Source organism: Alosa pseudoharengus, unplaced genomic scaffold (genome assembly GCF_046254945.1).
Source record: "Alosa pseudoharengus isolate Yale_2024_CS ecotype anadromous, Long Island Sound unplaced genomic scaffold, YU_APseudo_1.1 YU_APseudo_1.1_scf_7, whole genome shotgun sequence".
Lineage (NCBI taxonomy): Eukaryota > Metazoa > Chordata > Actinopteri > Clupeiformes > Clupeidae > Alosa > Alosa pseudoharengus.
In genome coordinates, this window is record NW_027468859.1 from 8,854,650 (window position 1) to 8,878,911 (window position 24,262).

General features: G+C 44.0%; 1 protein-coding gene across 2 annotated transcripts in view; it reads left to right on the forward strand.

Annotated features, from left to right (window-relative positions):
• kcnh5a (potassium voltage-gated channel, subfamily H (eag-related), member 5a) overlaps nt 1–24,262 on the forward strand; it is a 127,229-nt gene that overhangs the window by 80,795 nt on the left and 22,172 nt on the right. For both annotated transcript variants that reach the window (XM_076272142.1, XM_076272143.1), the window contains 3 exons: nt 5,466–5,665; nt 10,005–10,257; nt 14,586–14,782. In XM_076272142.1, the coding sequence (XP_076128257.1) occupies nt 5,466–5,665; nt 10,005–10,257; nt 14,586–14,782 (650 nt within the window). The remainder of the gene's footprint in view (nt 1–5,465; nt 5,666–10,004; nt 10,258–14,585; nt 14,783–24,262) is intronic.

Below are 24,262 nucleotides of genomic sequence, written 5' to 3' on the forward strand. Positions count from 1 at the left end.
TTATGCAGCATGGATTTCTTTTTTTATTCAGGTATTGTTTTGACTCTGCAGTTATATAAGTATGCAGACTCTCTCTCTCTCTCTTTCTCTCTCTCTCTCTCTCTTTCTCTCTCTCTCTCTCTCTCTCTCTCTCTCTTTCTCTCTCTCTCTCTCTTTCTCTCTCTCTCTCTCTCTCTCTCTCTCTCTCTCTCTCTCTCTCTCTCTTTCTCTCTTTCTCTCTCTCTCTCTCTTTCTCTCTCTCTCTCTCTCTCTCTCTTACTCTCTCTGTGAGTGTGCTTCTTCATCCTCTTATAATCATTAGCTGTGTGACTCCATGGTGTGGCTTCAGCATGAGATTTAGCTGAAGTTCAGGTCTGGTTCGGTGAAGGATGCTGCTCAATGCTTTGTGGCACCCCTCAGCACCGGCTGCCTTGAGAATGTGTGTGTGAGTCAGTCTCGTAAATATTTAATAGAACCACAATACAGAGAGTGGAGTTATTGTGTGTGTGTGTGTGCGTGGGGGGGTCCTCCTCTTATTATTTTCATTTATCACACACATTTTTCATGTGTTTTCATGAAACTGTAATAGCCATGTGGTAGATAAAACACATTAGGAGTACCATCACTCACCTGCGCTGATTTGGAAATCAAAGTGATAAATAAAAGTGATATAAAAAATGTAATTCATTCTCTGTTCCATTATGAGTAAATGAGTTTAGCAGAGTTGCTTGTTTATGTGCCTATTTGAATGATATCGCTGCTAAATGTTAGCCGATCTGTGAACCCGTTGATATGGTCAGTGTTGGCGGGAGCCTGCAGATTGATTCTAGAATGGCCATAGTGGAAAGGCTGGCCACTAATCTAAGTATTTTCTTTATTTTTCCTGCCATCACGGACCACTCATTGATTTGTGTTGCCCGTAACTGCATGCAATGTTTGATCCTTTAATGGTTTAAGTGGCATGCGCCACACACACACACACACACACACACACACACACATTGTACGGCCCATTAGCGCAAGGCACAGGTGGGAGAAGGCACCTGCGTCGTCTCGTCGTCTACTCTCGACGTCTACTCTCGACGTGTACGCTCCGTGCATCAGTACTCGACCGTCTCAACAGGCGTGCCTCCATCCTCCCACACCGCTCGTTTTTAATCCATCAGCGTGCGTCCAAGTGGGCATCTGTCACGCGTTTTGGTATTCCCATTATGACCCCATAAAAGGGCGTGGGATTGGCTATTAGCCGGGGCCGTAATGGCAAAATGGGCGCTTTGCTGGAGACAAGCTGACACTTATGGGGAAGAGAGGAGGCAGAGCCCAGCGGGAGCAACGGCAGGCGGGCATGTGCGTCCTCCTCACCCCCCTCCGGCTCACTTCCTCCCAACGCCTGGCTGCCTTCGGAGACTTTTGAGACTTCAGTGCTGCATGCAGGTGCGGCGTGCTCATTTGCTGCCTGCTAAGTTTGGCCCATGGCGGGATTTGGTGCTGGTGGCGCTAAAGAGACTGTAAGGGGCTGGCTTAATCAGACAGTAATTAGCTCTGAGGGTGGTGTCAGACGCAGACCACAAATAGAGCTGCACAGGCCCGTTATCAGTCTCAGACCGGGTGGTGGTGGTGGTGGTGGTGGTGGTGGTGATGGTGATGGTGACAGCATGCTGAGGAGAACTTTGAGTGTTGTTGGGTGATTCATACATAATTTCCTGATGTTTTGAAAAATTTCAGATCCGTATATATTTAGCATATCTTATATCAGTCATACATATCATTTATTAGTTATTAAACAATGTGTGTGCGTGTGTGCGCGCGTGCGTGCGTGCGTGGGTGTGTGTGTGCGTGCGCGTGTGTACGAATGCATGAATGCATGTTTGTGTGATGCTTTTGTACCAAAAATAATTAATAGTTTGATGACCAAATAGACTAAAACCTGGTTATAAGTGGTTGTGGAATGCTAATATGAAGAGACTGTTACTGTAAAGTAAATATCCTAGTTGAGACCTGCTATGGCCGCTTGCTCTGCTTTGGTGTTGGTCATTGGCTCCTTCTCCAGTGTGTCTCTGGGATCAAACAGCATAATTGGCTGTTATCACCACACCACTGCTTTCAAATTAGAGCCCGTTGTCTGTAATAGCAGTGGAGGAAACCGCTCAAGTACTCTCTCTCTCATGGCAACCCGCTCTTCTTTCACTCCCTCACATTGTCTAATTCCTTGGTTGTTGGGCAGAGGAGATACAGTATTGGGCTGAGAATTGTAATTGCTGTGGAGCCTGGCAGAGGCTGTGGAAAGAGGCTACAGTACCTGCTCACCTGAGGATGTTTTTCCGAGCCAAAGGCGGTTGGGATGGGGTGAGGTGGGGGGTCGGGAATAATTTAACAATTAAACTGGTTAGTCACGCATGGCTAAGCAGTTAAATTGTTAAATTACCCCAGAAAGCCAGAGAGCATTCTAGAAGTATGACGCCATACTGACACAGCTACAGGAATCTTCCAATACAAACGTGCATCACGTTAAGCCAGATCTGCACAGTGCTGGTGTAGCCGAGGCCCTAATTCGTCTGCCGCTCACGGCCCTTGAACCCGCACACCTCAACACTCACCGGCATGGGAGTCGAACGCTCTAAACACTGAGCTAAAAGCCCAGGCTTCCAACTCAGCCGTTAGAAGCGTTCTAAAGGTTAGGGCTGTGAGGACTTACACGGGCAACTAGCACGCTAGCTCAGTTCGCCTCCGTTACACTGGAAGAAGTTGAACTCGCCCACTGATTTAATACACAAAGTAAGGCAATGGGCTGCCTTCAGAAACAGCCCTTGTTATAACCTCTGTACACTTTGAAAGTTTACAATATGTTGGTTTATCTGTAGGGACCCTATCCATGCTACCACCAAACCTATTTTGAGCCTTGTCAGTGGTTTGAAAATAGTGACAACGAGAGGGCATGATGGTAGTTTCAAAATCGAAAGTGCCTGTGGTAAACGCTAGTAGCAAAGCCCCCAGACTCGCTTCACAAAGTGAAATGAAGTATTGAAACCAGGCCGGAAAGTGACGGTCCTACCATGTGTTGGATCTTAACACAGGTGATCTCATTAACTGGCTGACTTGATCTGCCGGTATAATAGAATGTCATCAATGCATTGTCATCCGTTAGCCAGGCACCACCAATGGTTTCATACACACACACACACACACACACACACACACACACACACACACACACACACACACACACACACCACACACACACACACACTGTATTTTTGTATGCATGTCTCTCTATGTGTGTATGTGAATGTGTATGTTTGTACAGTATATTTGTACAGTATGTTTGTGTCTATTCATATATATTCGAGCATAATGTTTGCTCGGCACCTCATACAGTCACACCTCACCATCTCCTCCTCCTCCATCATACCCTCTTGCTGGAGGCTCACCGGCTTCTTCCAGTGTTCGGCTGACCTTTACCGCCCATCGCACTGACCATAAAAAACGCTGGTGTCAATTAACAGGGAGCGGACGGCAATCCGGCAGTAATTACTAGGCTTATTGCATGGATATGCACTGGTTTTTTTTGAGCTTATCTCAACCTGCTTGATTTGCACTTCTCAGATTGCCTGAGTATGAGTGTGTGTGTGTGTGTGTGTGTGTGTGTGTGTGTGTGTGTGTGTGTGTGTGCGTGTGTGTGCGTGTGTTTGTACACTACACTGTTTGTGTGTGTGTGTGTGTGTGTGTGTGTGTGTGTGTGTGTTTGTACACTACACTATGTGTGTGTGTGTGTGTGTGTGTGTGTGTGTGTGCGTGTTTGTGTGTGCGTGCACTACAGTGTGTATGTGATATACATACGTGTGTGCTGAGCTTTTAGCGCAGAAAGGATATGGTTCACTGTTGAAGGCCCTGTTGTCACTGCTGACAATACATTACAGTAAAAGTTGAGACTAAGCACACGTCAATCAAATCATCATTTGTTTCTTTTTAAACAATGATATATTGTTATGATCGAATAAAATGAAACATATGTAACTGATAAAACATTAAACTGATCGGATTCATAAAATCAATGTCTGTCTTTGCACAGGGGTGTTAGTGGGGCATTCTCATTGTCTAGGGAGAGGCATAAATAGTTTGCGAACCACTGCATTGTGATAACATTGCCAACATTCTCCATATTGTATATTGTGGGTATTATTACCGGTACTCCTGCATTGGAGCTCCTTAGTAACCCCTATCAGGAAGACTCTCGCTTTTTGACAACATTTATTTTGTCAGTTTTAAAAGAAAGATTCCTGCATTTGTACAGCACCTCTATTTTGAAACCACAGAACCAGTTCTGACACTTCCTGGTTGAAGACATGTCAGTCCAACATGGCCGAGGCCTTTATCTCAGATGATTACTTTCTCTGCCCCAGCCAGAATCACTTTTCTGGTACATGACTCCTCTAAATAAACCCAGTGCTCTGTAGGTCTGCGCTTTGGCTATAGATGCCTCTTGATGTCATTTTTCTCTCGGCGATCACAAAATAGCATTGGTTCAAGAGACTATTTTGGTCCAGGTTCCCATGGAAACACTGTAGTGTGTTGGGATAGGAAGTGTATGGAGATAGAGAGAGACAGAGAGAGAAAGAGAGAGGAGAAGAGAGAGTGAGGGAGACAGAAAGAAAGAAAACAAGAGAAAGAAAGAGAGATAGAGAAAGATTGAGAGAGAGAGAGAGAGAGAGAGAGAGAGTGAGTGCTGCCTTTAGTCTTAGAGCTCACTGCCTAAAGGCATGTTGATCTCTTAGATGATCTCTCTAAGATACTACTCGCTTTTAAAGGTGCTTTTTTGTTTTTCTGCCACTGTTGAGGAGAACTACTTCATAACGCAGTGCACTAACCTGCTTAAAAGGCTAAGACGCCTGAATAATTCTGTGCATTCATCAGTCATCAGAGAGAGAGAGAGAGAGAGAGAGAGAGAGAGAGAGAGTGAGAGGGGTCTTGAGAAGTATTGTCTTTGAATAAATTAAACATCAGGCGTCTCTGAGTGTTTGACAAGTGTATTTTGGTCCTTGCTCACTTTGTCCTGACTATTTTCATGCCTTCATCTCTTTTTTTATTTACTCCCACTGGACCTGATCAATCTCTCTCATTCTGTCATCCTCTCTCTCTCTCTCTTTTGTCTGTCTGTCTGTTTATTGCTTTTTTAGCCCCCCCCCACACACACACCTTTGTCTCTATCTCTCTCACTTTCTCCTTCCTCTCTCACTTTTACAGTAATTCAATTCTCCCTGTCTGTCTGTCTCTCTGTTTGCCATTGTTTTACCCCTCCCCCCCACAAACACACACATTGTTGTCTCTATCTCTCCCGCTTTCTCTCTCCTCTCTCACTTTCAATTCAGTTCCACTTTCCTTTCTCCTGTCTGTCTGTCTTACTGCACTGTTAGCTCCTCACTCATCTCTCTCTCTCTCTCTCTCTCTCTTTCTCTCTCTTTCTTTCGCTCTCTCTCTTTGTCTTTCAGCCCTTCTCTATGCCACCATCTTCGGTAATGTGACCACGATCTTTCAGCAGATGTACACCAACACCAACCGCTACCACGAGATGCTGAACAACGTGCGCGACTTCCTCAAACTCTACCAGGTGCCCAAGGGTCTGAGCGAGCGCGTCATGGACTACATCGTGTCCACCTGGGCCATGTCCAAAGGCATCGACACAGAGAGGGTGCGTGAAAGAGTGGGTCACACTATTGTAAACCCTGTCACGACCCCGCCCCAGATCTCTAGCTCCAGGTTCATGTTGTCTGGGTTTTCGGCTTCCTGCCGTGTGTTTGTGTGTGTCATGTTCCACGTTATTCACTCTGTGTATTTTATTCGGTTTGTGCACTTCCTGGTTTCCTGCTGAGTCTGGCACACTTGTTCCTGATCACCCTAACTATTCAAACCCTTTGATAAAACCTTAATGTTGTGGAAGGAGGCTTCAATATGTGCGTATGTTTGTATAAAAGGAGACAACAGTAGGATATTTTTTCTAAGTATGAGTGGTTAAACGTAGTGTTTTTACAGTGTATAGAAGGGAGGATGTGTACTCTCTAGTGTAATCTTAGTCATTCTTGTTTGCAAGAAATGATGCTTCATAGCATATTTGGTGTAGTGTCAGGGGGATTGTAATTTGGGTTAGAATTTCTGTTGGATAGTGCAGCATTCTCATTTGTTTGTTGACAAATTTAATATAATATATTTTGTAAATGTAAATGTGTGTGTGTGTGTGTGTATGTGTGTGTGTGAGAGAGAGAGAGAAAGAGAGGGAGAGATAGAGAGGAGATAAATAAGTGGATAAAGTGGATGTGTGAAAGGAGAGACATGTGGAGAGAGAGAGACACAGAGAGACAATCTGATGAGGAGGTGTGGGTGAAGCTTCTCCTCTCCCACTGTGTTATCACTGAAGGAAGAGGTAGAGAGGGGTGTGTGTGTGTGTGTGTGTGTGTGTGTGTGTGTGTGTGTGTGTGTGTGTGTGTGTGTGTGTGTGTTTGTGTGAGAGCCCAGAGAGGGGATTGGTATCCTACCTCTGTGGAATTCCAAAAGACTTCTTTCTTCTTCGTAGGTTCAAAAGACCTCTTCTCCGGCACGTCAATCAAACAAGCAATGAGCGATGATCTTAACTCCAAGATATAGCCCGTATCATACCATTTTGTCAAATGACTTCAATCAGTAGTAGGCTAGCATTGTTGGAAGGTAATGATTGTAATGTCCTCAAATTGAAAAGCTGTTCCGCTGATTGCGCTGAGCCAACAAGTGAGATTATATAGAGTATGTATGCTGTAATTTAGAGTGACATGGTGTAATTAAGAGAAGTACTTTAATTGCAATCCATTAGTCACATGAATTACCACCTCAGCTATTGCTTCTGATGACTAGACTCTCAATCGACTACTAGTGCCTCTGGGAGATTCTTCAAACTAGAGTAGGACACACACACACACTCACACACATAGAGAGAGAAAGTAACTAAACACACATACATACATAAACATACTTGCATATACAAATATGAAGATTGCACACATACATGCCCATTCCATGCAGCAGAGAGAGTGACTAAACATACACAGACAAATACACACATGCATACTGTGTGTGTACACACACACACACACACACACACACACACACACACACACACACACACACTTTCCCAACATTTCCCAATTACGTGAGCGGTCTGGCTCATGATCACCCCCTCCGATGAAACCTGAGATGTCTTAATTACATTCCTGTGGATTTGGAGCCTGTGAGGGCAGAGCAAATGTGAGTTCCCCTCGGCACTAGCGCTGCTGTCGCTAATAGCACCATTAGCATCTGAATGTAGTCACAGTGCATTGCAGCACTTCATTTAACCACATTATGGAATGATGCTAATGCAACAGCCCCTTCATGTTCACGTGGTGGGCCCTTTAGTGGTTCACTACCATTTCGAGCTCTCTCTCCCAAGAGATGGGGAATGGTGTTTAATTAGATACTATGAAGTTTGTAACTGAATTCAGGCTTCTTTGAAAGTGATTTGTCTATGTTTATGCTTATTTAGCAAATGCTTTTGTCCAAAGTTAATTATGAATCTTGACAAAAGCTTAACTTGCACATTTTTGGTGCACCTGTTACAACAATGTGCTCCTCAGTGTTGTCATTTAGAAGCCCAACCATAGACATTATTAACATGCCATTCATAACATTAAGACTATAATTAAGGATATACCATCACCAATAGTTGTGTAATGGAACCTAGATTATGTTTTTTTAGTCTGTTTGATGCTACAAGCTAATGTCACTGACATTCTTCTCATGGCTATAGCAGCGTCAAATCCCCTTTATCAGTAATTATCATGAAGGCACTCAAGATCTTTGATAGCCTGTGAACTGCCAGAGATTTAAAATGTCTGATATTTGATGGTATCACAGCTAAGCATGCTCCAAGGCTGTTATGATGTGACAATCAGAGACTGCCATCACAGCTGATGACAAGGCATGGCATCTACCATGATATGATGATGACATGTTAATGTCATTCACGTTCTAACAAAGACTATTGTCAAAGATGTGTTTGTCTCAAGCAGTAATTCAATGTATCCAGAGCATTCTGCATAGGGGCGTATTTCTTAAAAGCTATATACCAACTGACCAACTGACATCAATAAATGATAGATAGACCATTTCGAACACCTTTTCTCCGAGGTTGCAGTGGATAAAGGTCTAGTCCGCCATTTTAACCCAATGTATTTTTTTGTCAGTTTCAACTAATTAGATCTCAATTACATCTGACTGAGGAATAAACAATCCCAGCCAATCGGACCAAGCCGGTCAACAAGTTGTTTCAGGAGCACAGGAAGAGGGTTGTGTGTAATTTAATTAACTCTTAAGCTTAAATATCAACAAATATTCACTGAACTCTAACTATAAACCTTGTTCTTATCTTCATAATGCACTCTTGATACTCATAAATCATTCCAAGCAGAATGCTTGAGTCAGATCCTGCAGACCATCACCAGAGCTTAGGACTATTACTGCTCTGCAAGACTAAGGAGCTGATTCAAGTAATTATCTAAAAAAAGGAACTGATTCAGCGGTTCAATGTGCCCAAGTACGAGGACGCGGATTTGTGGAAGCCAGGTGCTTTTGGGAGAGAGAGAGAGCGAGAGAGAGACAGAGAGAGAGAGAAACAGAGAGACAGAGAGAGAGAGAGAGAGAGAGAGAGCCTGAGAACATCATAGTCTCTATGGGGCCATATGAATAAAGCGTGGCAGCTCAAACTATACTTTATACTGTGTGAATAGATCACACCAAAACCAGAGCTAAAGGGCTTAAAACGAGACAAAATTGTGGAAAAGAAAAGTTTGAGTCATGTTGTGCATTTTATTTGTCTAAGCATAGAGAAGAGATGTGTTTGCACCAAAATTATATCACAGCACACTAGACTTTCTATTTGTGTCGTCAAGGTCAGAGATTTTCCTGCAAAACTGGCAGTATATGAACTACATTTGTATGGAATGCATCGCTTATGTAGTCTATACATGCTATGTGATGAATACAAAGAGTTATTTGCAATTCCTCAAAGATCTCTACATGAGCTTAACTTTGCACTCACTGGCCTTGAGAAAACAGCCATTCAAAATGGATTGTTTTCATATCTTATTTGTGGTTTCATATCTTATTTGTGGTTTCATATCTTATTTGTGGTTTCATAAGCAAATAAAAGGTGCACTTATTTCCTCTTCTGCAGTGTATGCGTTTTCATATTGTTTTTAATGGAAGGAAATAGTATGCACACACTCACTCACTCACTCGCAATTTATTTGGCCACTTACACCGGTAAGAAAATGAAGAAAAAAAGGAATGAAATATTCATGCATGCTGGCAAATTGACATTTGCAAATACCAGCAGAGTCTGAATGGCTGTGCTTATTCTATTTATTTTCTCCGCATGTCGTCGTAATGAGAAGGCATCAAAGAATGCCTCCCTGCCTGCCTGCCTGTCCCGACCTCAGCCCCGCCGCAGTGGTCATGTTTAATTAATTTGCCATGGCACTCCACTCATCTTAAAAACAACACACACACAAGCAGGTCCGATCACACTGACACACACACACACACACACACACTGCACACAGGAGGATGCTTGCTGAATGGAATATTTTTATACTGTAGTACTGGAGTTCAAGGTCAAGGTCAAACTTGACTTCATATGTTATGGTGCTTCATAAATAAAATGGAATTGAATTGAATGGAAGGACGTGAGGTCAGTTGTGAGACACTGCTAATCCCTATGGAGAGAATGGAAGGATATTGGGATGTGGGGAGGGGCAGGAGATGAGAGAGATTGATTATATATATTTTACAGTAATATTTGAGGTATTGTTGCTCAAGTGAATCTTTTAATCAAAAGAACCAGTGAGATTGTAGTGTGAAACAGTGATATTATTTAAGAAATTCATGTCCCTCCACAGCTTGGCTCTGTCCCTCATTCTCGCCCTGTGTCCTCTTGTCCCATCCCGTCCCGGTTCCTCCTATAGGTGCTGTCCATATGTCCCAAAGACATGCGTGCGGACATCTGCGTCCACCTCAACCGGCAGGTGTTCAACGAGCACCCAGCCTTCCGTCTGGCCAGTGACGGCTGCCTGCGCTCGCTGGCTGTGGAGTTCCAGACCACGCACTGCGCTCCCGGCGACCTCATCTTCCACGCCGGTGAGAGTGTGGACACCCTCTGCTTCGTCGTGTCCGGCTCGCTGGAGGTCATCCAGGACGACGAGGTCATCGCCATCCTCGGTAAGATCCTCGGATACTTGGATATGGAGCCAGAGTGTGTGACACTTTTCTATCTCGTTCCTATGGTAACACAAACAGTTTGCCTTAACCGACATTTGAATATGCTCGCATTGCGCTTTGTAAGTTGAAACAAGTTCAACGCTCAGCTTGTTCAACGCTAGCGTTACGCCAGCGTTGCCACCGTTCCGCTGCCGAACCTTAGAGAACAATAGGAAACCTGCCGCTTGCCGCTGGTCAGTGTGATCCCCGCCTTAGTCATAAGACTGACATAGCAGCATCATAATCATGATGTGTCCATTTCCTCTCTCAACATCTCTGATTCAGCACTCTGTTGTGTCACCACTCTTAGTAGCTGTCATGAGAACTCTCACAGTGTTCAGACATCAGACCTGTGTGACTACAGTGTGTGACATCATGCCATCTAAGAGCTCTTTTGACAGTTGCCAACAGTAGAGCACAAGACTCCTATAGCATTATACAACGACGTATCTCGCACTTGTCATGATGACGTCAGTGACACATCCTATGTGTTTTCATGCAAGGTTTTACTGGTTGTTTTTCACACCTCCCTAAAGATTAAGACCACATACTATTATTGTAATTAAAGTAGCTCCACCAGAAACGGACCAGAAATGACCTTTTGAATCTGACATCGTCACAGCACAGCTAAAGGATCCCAAACTCGGGTCTGTGTCGTATCCCAATTTCTGCTCCGTGTGGCGGCGGGTACCGTGGAGGCCAGCGCATCACCCACAGGCATCCCTTGCCCTTTGCTCAAACTGTGTTGTCAGCATGGCACGCAGGGAGGAGACGAGAGGCCCGAATCATGTCCCAATTTAGCACACCAAGGGGGTTACTGCTTATTGCAGAGCCAGGCTCATTGCTAAGCCCTGCTTTAAAATGTGTGTGTGGCCGGCAAGATTCACAGAGGCTCGATTGGTTGTGACCCACTGGTGCAAACCGGCCCAGTGCCAAATCAGGTTTAAATTGGTGCTATATTATGGCCAAATTAGGGTTAAATTGGGGCTAAATTAGGACCAAATCGACTGTAGGAAGACCAGATCAGGGCTAAATTAGGACCAAATCAGTTATATTAGAGCCAAATCTAATATATCAAGGATAACTCCTTTTAGTCCAACACTTGACCTGCACACAAATGGCTATCAGATTTCAATATTCGAACAAATCATGCTCTCGCTTTTCACTAAAGCTGCATTTGTCAACACTGACTGTTCACACTGGGGATTATGGAGAGAGTCTAGATCACTAGGGCTACTATTGATTTGATCCTGGTCTATGTGATTTTAGGATGTAGTGCAAGAAAACTGAATTGACTATGACATTAAAATGTGCCTTGAGGTGCCTTGATTAGTTGCCTTTTCCTGTATACACATTTATACTATCCTAACCCTTTGCTTGAACAGAAAAAAAGCATTTCTTGGAACATATTCTCCTCTCTTTTCACATCAGTGACTCAGAAGTAAACAACTCAAATGCCACATTTCACAAAGCATACACTTAGCAGCAGTGATTTCACCATCTACAGAGGTCATCAACAAGCCCGCAACAGTCTGGCAAGTGTGCCCCACGTGAAATAGCACTGAGACCTTTGCATTACATCTGATTAGACCTCGTCAAGAAAGGATTTTAAGCCTCATTCATTTAATGGCCTATCAGATCAGATGTGTTTTTTCCTTTTCGATTATGAAGAGGGATAAAATGGGAGTGCGGAAAGCTAATTGGCCCCAAGGCATTCACTTGAACTCCAAAGCAAGACCCTACAGAGACTCTAATGACGGACCTCATCAAAGGACCGTGGTGGGCACCCCAACGTCCGCCAGGTTAAGCACTACGTCCAAAGTCTTTTTTTTTTACACTCACATACCGCACACACACGCACACAGACACACACACACACACACACGCACACACACACACAGGCACACACACACACACACACACACACACACACACAGTGTTGCCACAGTTACCTTGAAAAAGTAATCTGATTACTGATTACTGATTACTCCTTTAAAAAGTAACTTAGTTACTTTACTGATTACTTGATTTTAAAAGTAACTATGTTAGATTACAAGTTACTTTATTAGTTACTTTCAGCAGCTGCCGACAACACCCCCAACGCCTCAACATAAAAATGATAACCGGTTTTGCCAATACTCACATACTGGAAGTGCATTTTAACAGCAATGTATAGCAGACATCCCAACCTAACCTACTTAGATACTGAAATTCAGATGTTTGTTCAATAATGTCTAAGTACACCAAATAAGGAAGGCCTATTGATAGAAATTGTTATAGTAAAATATGTAGATTTTTTTTCATGTAGCCTTGGCAACTAGCCATCTTGTAGCCTATAGGCCTGAGTAATATGCAAATGAAATTACACTTGTTAAACTCACCTCAACAAGTCTTTTGCAATCATTTAACCTGCCGTGAGCAATGCTAAAGTTGCTGTTACAAACAGTGCAGTGTGCAAGATTATCATTATGTTTTAATCTTTTAAGACAATTGGGTACACTTTTGTGTAGTCTGATGTGAAATGGGTCTTAAATCTTCCTTTTTGAGGGGCACTGACGCTGCCATGACGCTTCTGTTCCTAGATACACTGACTGAACTGATTAATTATGTTTGGGAGAAAAGAGATATAAGCACACTGAAAACGGATTGGTTGATTTAGCAAAACAGACCAGGATGCTCTCTGTCTTGGATGCGCTTCAGGCACAAACGCACCACTCTCCGTTGTGTGCGCATTAAGCTATGCACACGCGATTTGAAGCAAAGATTCTAGAATCTTTGATTTGAAGTCCGGTCTGGCTTGCGTGCTCTTGTTCGCTCTAGGTTCCGGGAGATTTTATGTAATTTGCGGGCGTCAGGAAGCCGCTATCAATATGTGGGAGACTTCCAAAACTTCGGGAGACTTGGGATGTCTAGCTAGACAGCACTTTGTCGCCAGCACAGAATGTACATTGTACTTTATTTTTTGTCATGTTTAGCTGACACAAACTCAAAGTAATGACTGATGAAATGTGCATCTCTCTCTCCCTCCATTGTTGTTTTCGTTTGTGTCGCTGCACGTGAATTGTCCTCATGCTGAAAACGTGAGCATAGCCTACATGACATTAATCCCCAACACAAGAAGAAAGCAAAGAATATATCTTTTTATTAAGGAAAATGACAAAAATATTAACGCACAGTAACTTAGATAAGTAACTTTAATCTGAATACTGGTTTGTAAATAGTAGCGCGTTAGATTACTCGTTACTGAAAAAAGTGGTAAAAATAGACTAACGCGTTACTAAGTAACGCGTTACTGGCATCACTGCACACACACATACACAAACAGCAGCAGATTGCTGTGTGTGATGTCTGAACTTTTAATAAGCAGTTCAGTAGAAACAAACACACACAGCGTGTGTTTGTTTAAACTTCCTGTTTGAAAAACACCATTTTATATGCTGTTCTACTCTGCACCCCAGAGCCAAAGGTAGCTTTCTTCCAGTGAGCTCCTTTGTTTACAGATGGTTGTATACACCATCTAAGAGTTACCAGTGGTAAAGCCATGATTGGTTCTCCTGGGACGTAACCGACTCAGACAGAGCCTCTAGAAATCTTTGGATTTAACTCCCATATGTTAGAGTTGTAAAGAGCTGCACTTATTCACTGTATGGATAATTGTCAACAACTTCAGTTATTTATTAAACTAACTGTGTTAGAAGCATGTAAACATCCTTTTCCTTGCCAAATATCGAAATAAGGCACAGCAGGTGTTTGGTTGTTGTTGTGAAAAGTGCCTCAATGTTTGTTCATTTCCGAAAAAAGTGCTTGCTGTCTCCTGTAGTGAATTAAAATGCTGAAACAGAACAAAATAAAATGAAATAAAGTACACAGTAATAATGAAAAGTTATTATGGTTTCAGTTACAGGAGTAATTTTGTTGTTGAGAACAAAAACTTTTACCATCCTTTTGAATATGCACTCACATTCTTCCCCCCACTTGAGTTTGAGTTAGACTCTGTAGTTGGGCTTTTATAAAGCAGAGCCATATTTGTTTTCTGTGTAGAAATGCAATGATTGTGTTAGGGATGCATTTGGGTTGTACATCCATCAGTTTGTGTATTTGGAACAGCCAGTTCCCATTAAAGCCCTTTCTCGGTTGAAGAAAGAGCTTGTTTGACTGAAGTACTGACAGACGAAGTCCATCGATTGTTCCGGGAAGTGGGAGTTTAGGTTTCGCTGCATCGGACCACTTAAGTGCTTTAATGCTTGTTGTTGTGACATGTGCTAACTTATTGTTTTTTCCTACTGAAGGAAAAGGGGACGTGTTTGGGGACGTGTTCTGGAAGGAGAGCAACCTGGCACACTCGTGCGCTAATGTGCGGGCCCTGACGTACTGCGACCTGCATGTCATCAGAAGGGACGCCCTGCTCAAGGTGCTGGAGTTCTACACGGCCTTTGCCAACACCTTCTCGCGGAACCTCATTCTCACCTGCAACCTTCGGAAACGGGTAAGGGTTGGGCTCAGTTTGGGTAAACACCCTCACACACACACCCACACACCCACAGTCTAATGCAACATCCAGACACAAATAATAACACATTTAACAGGGTTCATGGTTGTTTGATTTTGAGTCAGTGAGGATAGGAGCAGGCTTCACTCAATTTGTCTATTTCTAAACTTTAAGAGTGCTGGCCTGGATAGTTATACATACAAGAAAAATAGGAGAGAGGCCGCACTATGCATACATACTCTTTTATTTGCACACTGAAGAAGGCACACGCCGAAACGCGTATGTGCAAATAAAAGAGTATGTATGCATAGTGCGGCCTCTCTCCTATTTTTCTTGTTTGATTTTGAGCCTAGGTTGTTTGGTTGTTTGATTCTGGAATTCCGATCACATTTCAGCATGTAGACGTTGTTACAGTAATTCTCAGTGAACGACATGCACAGCCTCATGGTGACCCCTTGACCTCACCTGGCATCGCCAGGAGCACGTTGGGTCAGAATAAGGTAGTGTCGACGAAGCAGAGGAACGGATGTTGTGGTTTTGTGTGTCTGCAAGGGTCGTGTTTTGCGCTGCGTTTTTTTGGGCTTGTAAACACATAAATGATTCATATGCACGGACACCCCACAGAGGACAGGACAGTATGCTGAGTGAAAAAAAAAAACTGCGCTCACAGCTCAACTTTGTTTTGCTCGCTGGGCTCTAACTGAATGGTGGGAGTGTAGAGTCGGCCGGTGCTGTAATCACATTTCACACGCTTCACAAAGCCTCTGGTTAACTGGTCCACCTCAGGCAGAAAAGAAGAGAGTAATTTTTAATGTATTTCTTCAGCTGTGGTTGTCACTGTTTCCTTTTTGACAGGACGGAATGTAACCCAAGGAATACATTTCAGTACTCCAATAGCCTGTACCCCACTTCCCCTCACCAAGTAATTACATACATCAAATATGTCAAAATGTACATTCTTGAGATAGGGTTATGTGATATACTACAGTGAAGATTGTCTTAGTAACATTCTACAACCTACACATCTGGATGAGGAGACTTAAACCTGGCCTCTGCCATCCCTGTTCCATGGGTGCAATTCCAGCCAAACTGACAAAACGGCTGATTAATTTAGCAACAGCTTTTGGTTCTTGGGCCTCACAGGGTTACATAAGGAGCCTTGGTAACAATATAAATATAATATGAACCCAATATATGAATATTATATATTTAGATTTGGATTAGATTAGATTAGATAAGACTACCCACCATGACACACAGATACACACTATGGGAACCCTATGAAATGCAATACAGTACCGCCATGAGATACAGTACACACTATAAAGTACACTGCAAACACACTTTGCAAAGAATACTGCACTTTTGAGGTGGGGTAGACTTAAAGGAATATTGCACATATAATATTGCACATTTGAGGTGTATATGTCAGAGATAATAGCCACTGAGGTGTCCCGATACACAGACTTTATGGACAAGGGGGAGGCAAAGATCACCATGACGCAAAGTGGGATGCCATGGCGGCTGTTGCACTTGTCCCCATGACTTCGCCAGTCATGTATGTAATAATATAGTCACGCATTTATTGCACAGAAAGGAAACATACAGTTCAGTTTAAAAAGAAGCAGAGCTTATTCAGTTTGTTGACTGTGATAACACTGGGTAGTTAGCTTGGTTAAAGTTGATTCCATTGTTGCGACAACTCCTTGTTGAACCGTTGTTTTCTGTGGTTGTTACAGTTACCATTGCAAAGAGTACAGTATATGGAACGGTGATAAAACTTTTTTGCAAGATCTACTTCATAGGTGTCTTGATATACAGAATTAAAAGCCCACCTACCAGCCATTATATACAGTATCTATTCATGGGTTTTATCTGGTCCCTTTACACAGGTGTATAAAATCAAGCAGCCTAGATTATGAATGCAGACTGCATGGTGCTTGATTGATACACCTGTGGAAACGGACCTGATGAAACCCATGAATAGTATTCTGATGATTCTGATCTGGATACTCGTTGGCCTGACTCGCTGTAAACAACAAAAAGTGAAGTAAAAAGTACAGTTACAGTTGTTAACAGAAAACAGTGAAACTTACAGTTTCTAACTTACTCCAACTGTGACAGCTCTTTCTATGAGTCAACTATGGACCCTCTATGGATTCGCTCTATGGATTCTTACTAAGGACTAGAAGTTTCTATTGAGCCTTACTCAATTATGGACCCCTATTGTAGTTTAGGACTCCAACCGTGAAGGTACAGTAGCTCCCTCTATGAATCAGCTATGGACCTGTATTCTAGTTTGAGTCGTAGGCAGTGTTGTGCAGGGACCCTGTCACTGTCCTTGTTGTGGAGACCGCTATCAAGGAAAGCCTCTGCAGGGAATGGGGGGAACAATCTTTGAGAAATGCTAAAGTATTCCCAGAAAGCCACATATGAGATGGTGTAGATGGTGGTAGTCAGGCTTACCCAATGCAGAAGGGAACTATACAGTTTCTCCACAGTTGTGAAAAAAAAAAATATTCTCGCCAACAGCATATTGTATTGGTACAGTATGTGGGGAAAAAACATTAAGAATATGCATGTCAGCTTAGATGTATTACTTTGCTAAACAATATATGCAATGGTGAATAAAAGAAAGCAGGTTTTGCAACAGAGCAAATTATGATTTATTTAAAAATACAGAAACAGCACGCCTTCCCAGAACACGTTAGATAGTGTCACTGTTTTCAAGCTGAATATTTGTACTTGTACTGTACTGGTGTAATTGCCCTATCCATAGAAATGATACATGTTTTGCAATATAATACTGTTTGATTTATAATATATTGAAACTGAGGAACAGTGTTTGCTTTATTTCAATCATCATTCCAGCACTGGGCATGCCTATGCAAAGCAAATGTTAATCAAATGTTAAATCAGATTAGCTTTACACTAAGGTCTGTATGTTGAGATGTTTTGCCAGCTGTGTAAAATCCGAGGAAAATTAAATATTGTGAAAGAAAAGACTTTGCACACAAAAGGGTGATGCCTAAAACATGATGTATTCAACTGCAAAAGCACTGAACAGAATAGTGGAAGAGACGCAAAGGAACAAACAAAAGGACGCAAAGGAACAAACACTTCAGGCTTAGTCCATTGTCACTGTTCTCCTTCCTTCTTGTTTAAATGTTATGCAGAAATGTAGATACCTTCCCATCATTTTCTATTGCTCTTTGAGCAACAGCATCCTCGTAATGCTAAGATTTGCTTGGATGTTCGTTGTCGTAGGTGTTTCCAAAGGTCACTATCTGCTTATGTATGTGTGTGTGTGTGTGTGTGTGTGTGTGTGTGTGTGTGTGTTTATGTGTTTGGTGCTTAATTCAGTCAGAAAATGCATCACATCATTTTAATCTTGTGGCTTTTACATGGAAAGCCACCCTGACTGAGTCATGAGCAGCACAAAGCAAATTCATTTGTAGGTGTCACATTCACTTTCACCCACAACCCCATCGCCACAATCCTCCAACACACACACACGCGCGCACGCACACGCACACACACAAGTGCCGAAGGGGAGTGTGTTTGTGTGTGGGTGACTGTGTGAGACTGTGTGCGGATGTGTGTCAGTGTGTGTGTTTGTGTGTGTGTGCGTGTGTGTCTGCATGTGCTCAGGGTGTGGGGGTTGGGGAGATTTGGGGATCTAACGCCTAGACTCCTAATCCATCTGAAAAGGGCAATGCATTTTTTCATCAACACACAACACGCCCACAAAAACAGAAAAAGGCGCGCAAGTCGGCAGGATTTCTCTCACCCTCCTGCCCCATGCAATTATTCATTCATGAGGTGCTCAGCCCAGTCCAGCTCCCACACCGACGCCTCTGGACCACAGAGGAGGGGAGCGGAGGAGGCGAATGCGCTGACCCGGAATATCTGTTTGTGTCAGCTGCAAGAGCACGTCACACTCTCGAGCCGATTAAGTCGTTTATGTCACGTCCAGAGCAGCATTTCAGAGAGCTACTGTACTGTATGTCCAAAATACAGCTGAATTATGGAGGAGTGAATTATTTTCTTGGTTCCTTCTAGAATTCTAAACAAATGATCTATAGTTTCAGTCAGAGCCTATTTGAATTGTTTTTACATAATACTTACATTTCCCATGATTAAATATAAATCCTTGGTGGCCAGGTGCCGCACTTTCACGTTTTTGACCCATCCAGTCACAGCATATTGATAGGCATCAGTAGGGGCGAGCCGGGACAGTTGAAACACTTTTTAATTAAAGTCAAAGTCAAAGTCAAAGTCAAAGTCTGCTTTATTGTCAATTTCTTCACATGTCAAGACATACAAAGAGATTGAAATGATGTTTCCCACTATCCCACGGTGGAGACAAGACATATTTTACCAATTAGGTCCACAGACAAACATAACATTCAAGTAAACAATATAAAAAGTAAATAAGAAGGCACATACAATGAAGAAATAAGAGCAGCAAAATTTGGGTTGAAATTGTGCAATTGTGCATACAGTAGACAGTCAATATAATAGTGCAAAAGTCAGGCCAATAAATGGCTGAGGTAGTTCTGTTTGACCTAAGTATGCAAGTGGCATAGTGGTGCAAGTTATGTAAGAGCAGCAGAAGTGTGTTCAGAAGTGTTTTCAGGACAACAGGACAACAACAACAAGTTGCAAAGTGTGCAAGTGTACAAGTGGAGTAGTGCAAGTGGAGTAGTGCAAGGCAGCCATTGTGGGTCCAAAGTCCAGGATGTTATGTAGCTGAGGGTGGAGGGGGGGGAGGGGGGAGAGAGTTCAGCATCCTAACAGCCTGGTGTATGAAGCTGTTGGTGAGTCTGGTGGTGCGGGAGCGCAAGCTTCTGTACCTCTTCCCAGAGGGCAGTAGATCAAACAAATTGTGAGCGGGGTGACTTGCATCACTCACAATTGTGGTCGCCTTGCGGGTGAGGTGGGAGGTGTAAATGTCCTTCAGGGAGGGGAGTGAAGCACCAATAATCCTTCCAGCTGTGTTCACTATGCGCTGCAGGGCTTTCCTGTTGTATTCAGTGCAGCTTCCGCCCCACACAGTGATACAGCTGGAGAGGATGCTCTCAATGGTGCCTCGGTAGAATGTGGTCATGATGGCTGGTGGAGCAATTGCTCGCCTGAGTTTCCGCAGGAAGTACAGGCGGCGCTGAGCTTTCTTCGCCAGTGATACAGTGTTGGTGGTCCAGGAGAGGTCTTCACTGATGTGACCCCCAGGAATTTGGTGCTGCTCACTCTCTCCACCACAGCACCGTCGATGGTCAGTGGCAGGTGTTGGGTGTGACCTCTCCGGAAGTCAACAACAATCTCCTTGGTCTTGCTGACGTTCAGCAGGAGGTTGTTGTCCCTGCACCACATGGTCAGAAGGTCGACCTCCAACCTGTATTGAGTCTCGTCGCCCTTGGTGATGAGACCCACCAGAGTTGTGTCGTCAGCAAATTTCACTATGTGGTTGTTGCTGTAGGTTGCAGTGCAGTCATGCGTCAGCAGGGTGAAGAGCAGCGGACTGAGCATGCAGCCTTGGGAGGCCCCCGTGCTCAGTGTGATGCTGCTTGAGATATTGTTGCCAACACGTACTACTTGAGGAAGTCCAGTAGCCAGTTGCAGAGGTAGGTACTGAGTCCCAGTTTGTCAAGTTTGCAGATGAGTTGTTGTGGTATTATGGTGTTGAATGCAGAACTGAAGTCTATAAACAGCAATCTCACATATGAGTCTCTTTTTTCCAGGTGGGTGAGGGCTGGGTGGAGGGCAGAGCAGATTGCATCCTCTGTGGACCGTTTGGCTCAGTATGCAAACTGGAAGGGGTCCAGGGTGGGGGGGAGAATGGATTTGATGTGTGACATGACAAGCCGCTCAAAGCACTTCATGATGGTGGGTGTCAGTGCCACGGGGCGGTAATCATTAAAGCAGGATGGAGCAGTTTTCTTCGGCACAGGTATGATGGTGGCAGCTTTGAAACATGATGGGACGATGGCTTGCTTCAGGGAAGTGTTAAAGATGTCTGTGAAGACATCCTTAAGCTCCTCAGCGCAGTCCTTCAGCGCACGACCTGGGATGTTGTCTGGGCCTGCTGCTTTACGGGTGTTGATAGCAGCAAGTGTCCTCTTCAAGCTGTCGGCAGAGAGGCACAGGGGCTGCTCGTGTGGAGGGGGAGGGGTCTTCTGCGGGCAAGTGCTGTTTTGTGCTTCAAAGCGAGCAAAGAAGCGGTTCAGATTGTTGAGCAGAGGGATGTTGCTCTCACAGCTCTGTGGCGCGGGCTTGTAGTCTGTGATGGCCTGAATGCCATGCCATAGTCTTTGTGCGTTCCTGCTGTCTTTGAAGTGGGTGGTTATCTTGTGAGTGTATTCATTTTTTGCTTCCTTGATGCCACGGGACAGGTTGGCTCTCGCTGTTCTCATGGCAGCTTCATCCCCAGCTCTGTAGGCTTTGTCTCTGGCCCTCAGCAGCCTAAGGACATCCCCTGTCAGCCATGGCTTCCAAAGCAGTCTTGAAGAGCATCAGAGGCTCCCTCAGGCCACACTTTTACCTGCTTGCGAACCGGTTTGTTTGCTTTCACTCTTTGTCTGTATGCGGGCATTAGCATAACAGTGATATGGTCAGAAAGTCCAATGTGGGGGAGGGGGGTGGCTTTGTATGCTCCTTTGTGTGTAGTGTAGACTAGGTCCAGGATGTTGTCTCCTCTTGTTGGAAAATCAACATGTTGGTGTAGCTTTGGAAGAACAGTTTTAAGATCTGCATGGTCAAAATCTCCAGCGAAGATGGTGAAACCGCCTGGGTGTGCCGTCTGTTGTTCACTGACAGCCTGGTACAGTTCACTAAGAGCCGTGTTCCTATCGCTGTTATTGTTGGTAGACGTAATTTACAAACCGATCGTACCACACTGAAAGGTAATATTTGGTCACTAGTAACCTACATCTATCCTCTGTAAAATACAAATGCATTTTCAGCTTTGAACAAAACCGTTCAGGAATTATAAGGCTACAACAAAAGTGGGACGTGCGTGTTTCATTCGTCCCTGCTGGTTGGGACAGTTGAAACAACATAAGGGGACGAATGAAACATACAGTTTAAGCAATGTAAACGTCCCACAACTTCAAAATTTTTACTACATATCATGAATGGTAGGCTACTCCCAATAGGTGTTATTTTAGATAGATTGTTGCAGGGCTATACGTCTTCGTGCATGTTTGATAACAACTCATTGCCATCATCGTGAAGCGTGTATGAAGCGGTTTTTGAAATATCATGCCCTGTGAATGATTCTGCCATGTTTATAGCCAGAACGGTAAGCTTTCCCATTTATATCATGTTTAGGCTATATTGTTGAAAATGTCGTTTCACTAGGTTTTTACGTGGGTTAGGCCACGGCACATCCAAATAAGTAGGCTTAACGACCCACCGGCCGTCAGTCTCCGTAGGATAACATGGGAAAACTCGACCCCCTACCTGGTTGGCTCAAATGTATTTTCATCTTCCTAAAACTGTTTTTCCATGTCTCACCTCCATAAATGATTGTTTAAACACAGATATTTGTGCATTTAATTAAAATACATGGAGTTACAGCCTGGTCGGGATGATTGAAACACTTGTCACTTGACACTTGTCACTATAGCTTGTTTTGCTTGAAAACTGGAATGTTTCATTCGTCCCGTGTTTCAATCGTCCAGGCTTTCCCCTACTCTTGAATTGGGGCAAGCCTGGGGCAGATAATAAGGGACAAAAGACATCTGGGGGTAACAAATAAGGATCGGAGCCTAAAATTGAAATTTTCTCCACATATCTCTTTCTCTCTCACACATTCAAATGTGCAGTGTGGGCGACCTGGGCGAAATTGTTCGTGAATATGGCGGCGTTCTATTTGAAAGTGACATAGGTGGCACTTATAAATGCAGTTTATGGGAAAATCTCAGAGGGTAACTACCTGAACTTCTGTATGGACATTGTTGTTTTCACCAGAACTGTACACTGCTTTTCTAACAACAAGCCTTGGATAACCAGCAATGTCAAGACCCTTCTTAATAGGAAAAAGATGGCGTTCAGAGAGGGGGACATGGCAGAGCTGAGGCACGTGCAAGGGGAACTCAAAGTCAAGCTGAAAGAGGCTAAGGAGGACTACAGAAGGAAGGTGGAACAGAAGTTGCAGGAAAACAACATGAAGGAGGCATGGGACGGCATGAAGGCTATCACTGGCCTGAAGAAGAGCAGCAGCTCTGTGAAGGGGGACCTGGACAGGGCGAACCATTTGAACCACTTCTACAACAGGTTTGACTGCCCTGCTCCAGCTCCAATGGGAGTGGTCTGTCCACCACCCCTGTCTGACTCAGACACTGCTCTTGTTTGCGTGCCTGTCCTACCCCCACCTTTCAGCCTCTCCAGCTCTGCACCCAACGACCTGAGCCACCATCACCTCACGCCCTGCCCCCGCCTGACGCATCCTTGCCTGTGCCTGTTGAAGTCTCCATGACTCTGGCAGCCTTGACAGGGACATCAAGGAGGTGGTCATCCCCCAGCCCCCACCCCCCTCAATACCAGTGCAACACTCACCTCCACCATCACTGGCTATCGTACCCCCACCATCACAGACACTGAGTGTCTGAGGGCAACTCAACACTTCAAAGACCAAGGAGATGGTGGCAGGTCTAAGCCCACTCTGCTACCAGTCTCCATTGATGGGGTCAATGTGGAGGTGGTAAGCACCTACAAGTATCTGGGTCTCCACCTGGACAATAAACTGGACTGGTCAGCCAACACTGACGCACTCTACAAGAAAGGGCAGAGCAGGCTGTACTTCCTGAGGAGGCTGCGGTCCTTTAATGTGTGCAGCAAGCTCCTCAGGATGTTCTACCAGTCTGTTGTTGCATCACTTCAATATCTGACAAAAGGACCCTGAACAAACTGATCAACATCTTGGACAATAAGTGTCATCCACTCCACAGCACTATTGTAAAGCAGAAGAGCCTGATCAGCTGGAGACTTCGCTCACTGCCTTGCACAACAGACAGATTGAGGAAGTCATTTGTCCCCAGGGCCATTGAACTGTTCAATGCTTCACTTAAGGGAAGAGGAGAGATAGACTTCTCCGCATAGTCTGTCTGCCTCTTCACCCCCTCCATGTTTGGATACTGTCTGTCCACTAGCCACTTTTTACCACTATCTTTCTATCTTTTTACAAGCTAGCGAACCATTAGAATAAGTTTGGCAGAACTATGTGGATGTTACAAGGTAAGAAACACGATTTAAAACGAGTTTCTTGTTTCTCACTTCTCTTTCCGGGACGGTGGTCTCAATGTTGCAAGGTTGGTTTTCTGCCTGTGGACGCTAGGCGCAGCGGGGAAAGTCACCATTTTCACCGGAACAGGTCATTTAACCATCCAAATGATTTCTAAACGGGTTTATTACGTTGAAATAGTTGCCAAGTTCCCCTTTAACACATGACATTTCTTGAAACATTTGGGAACACAC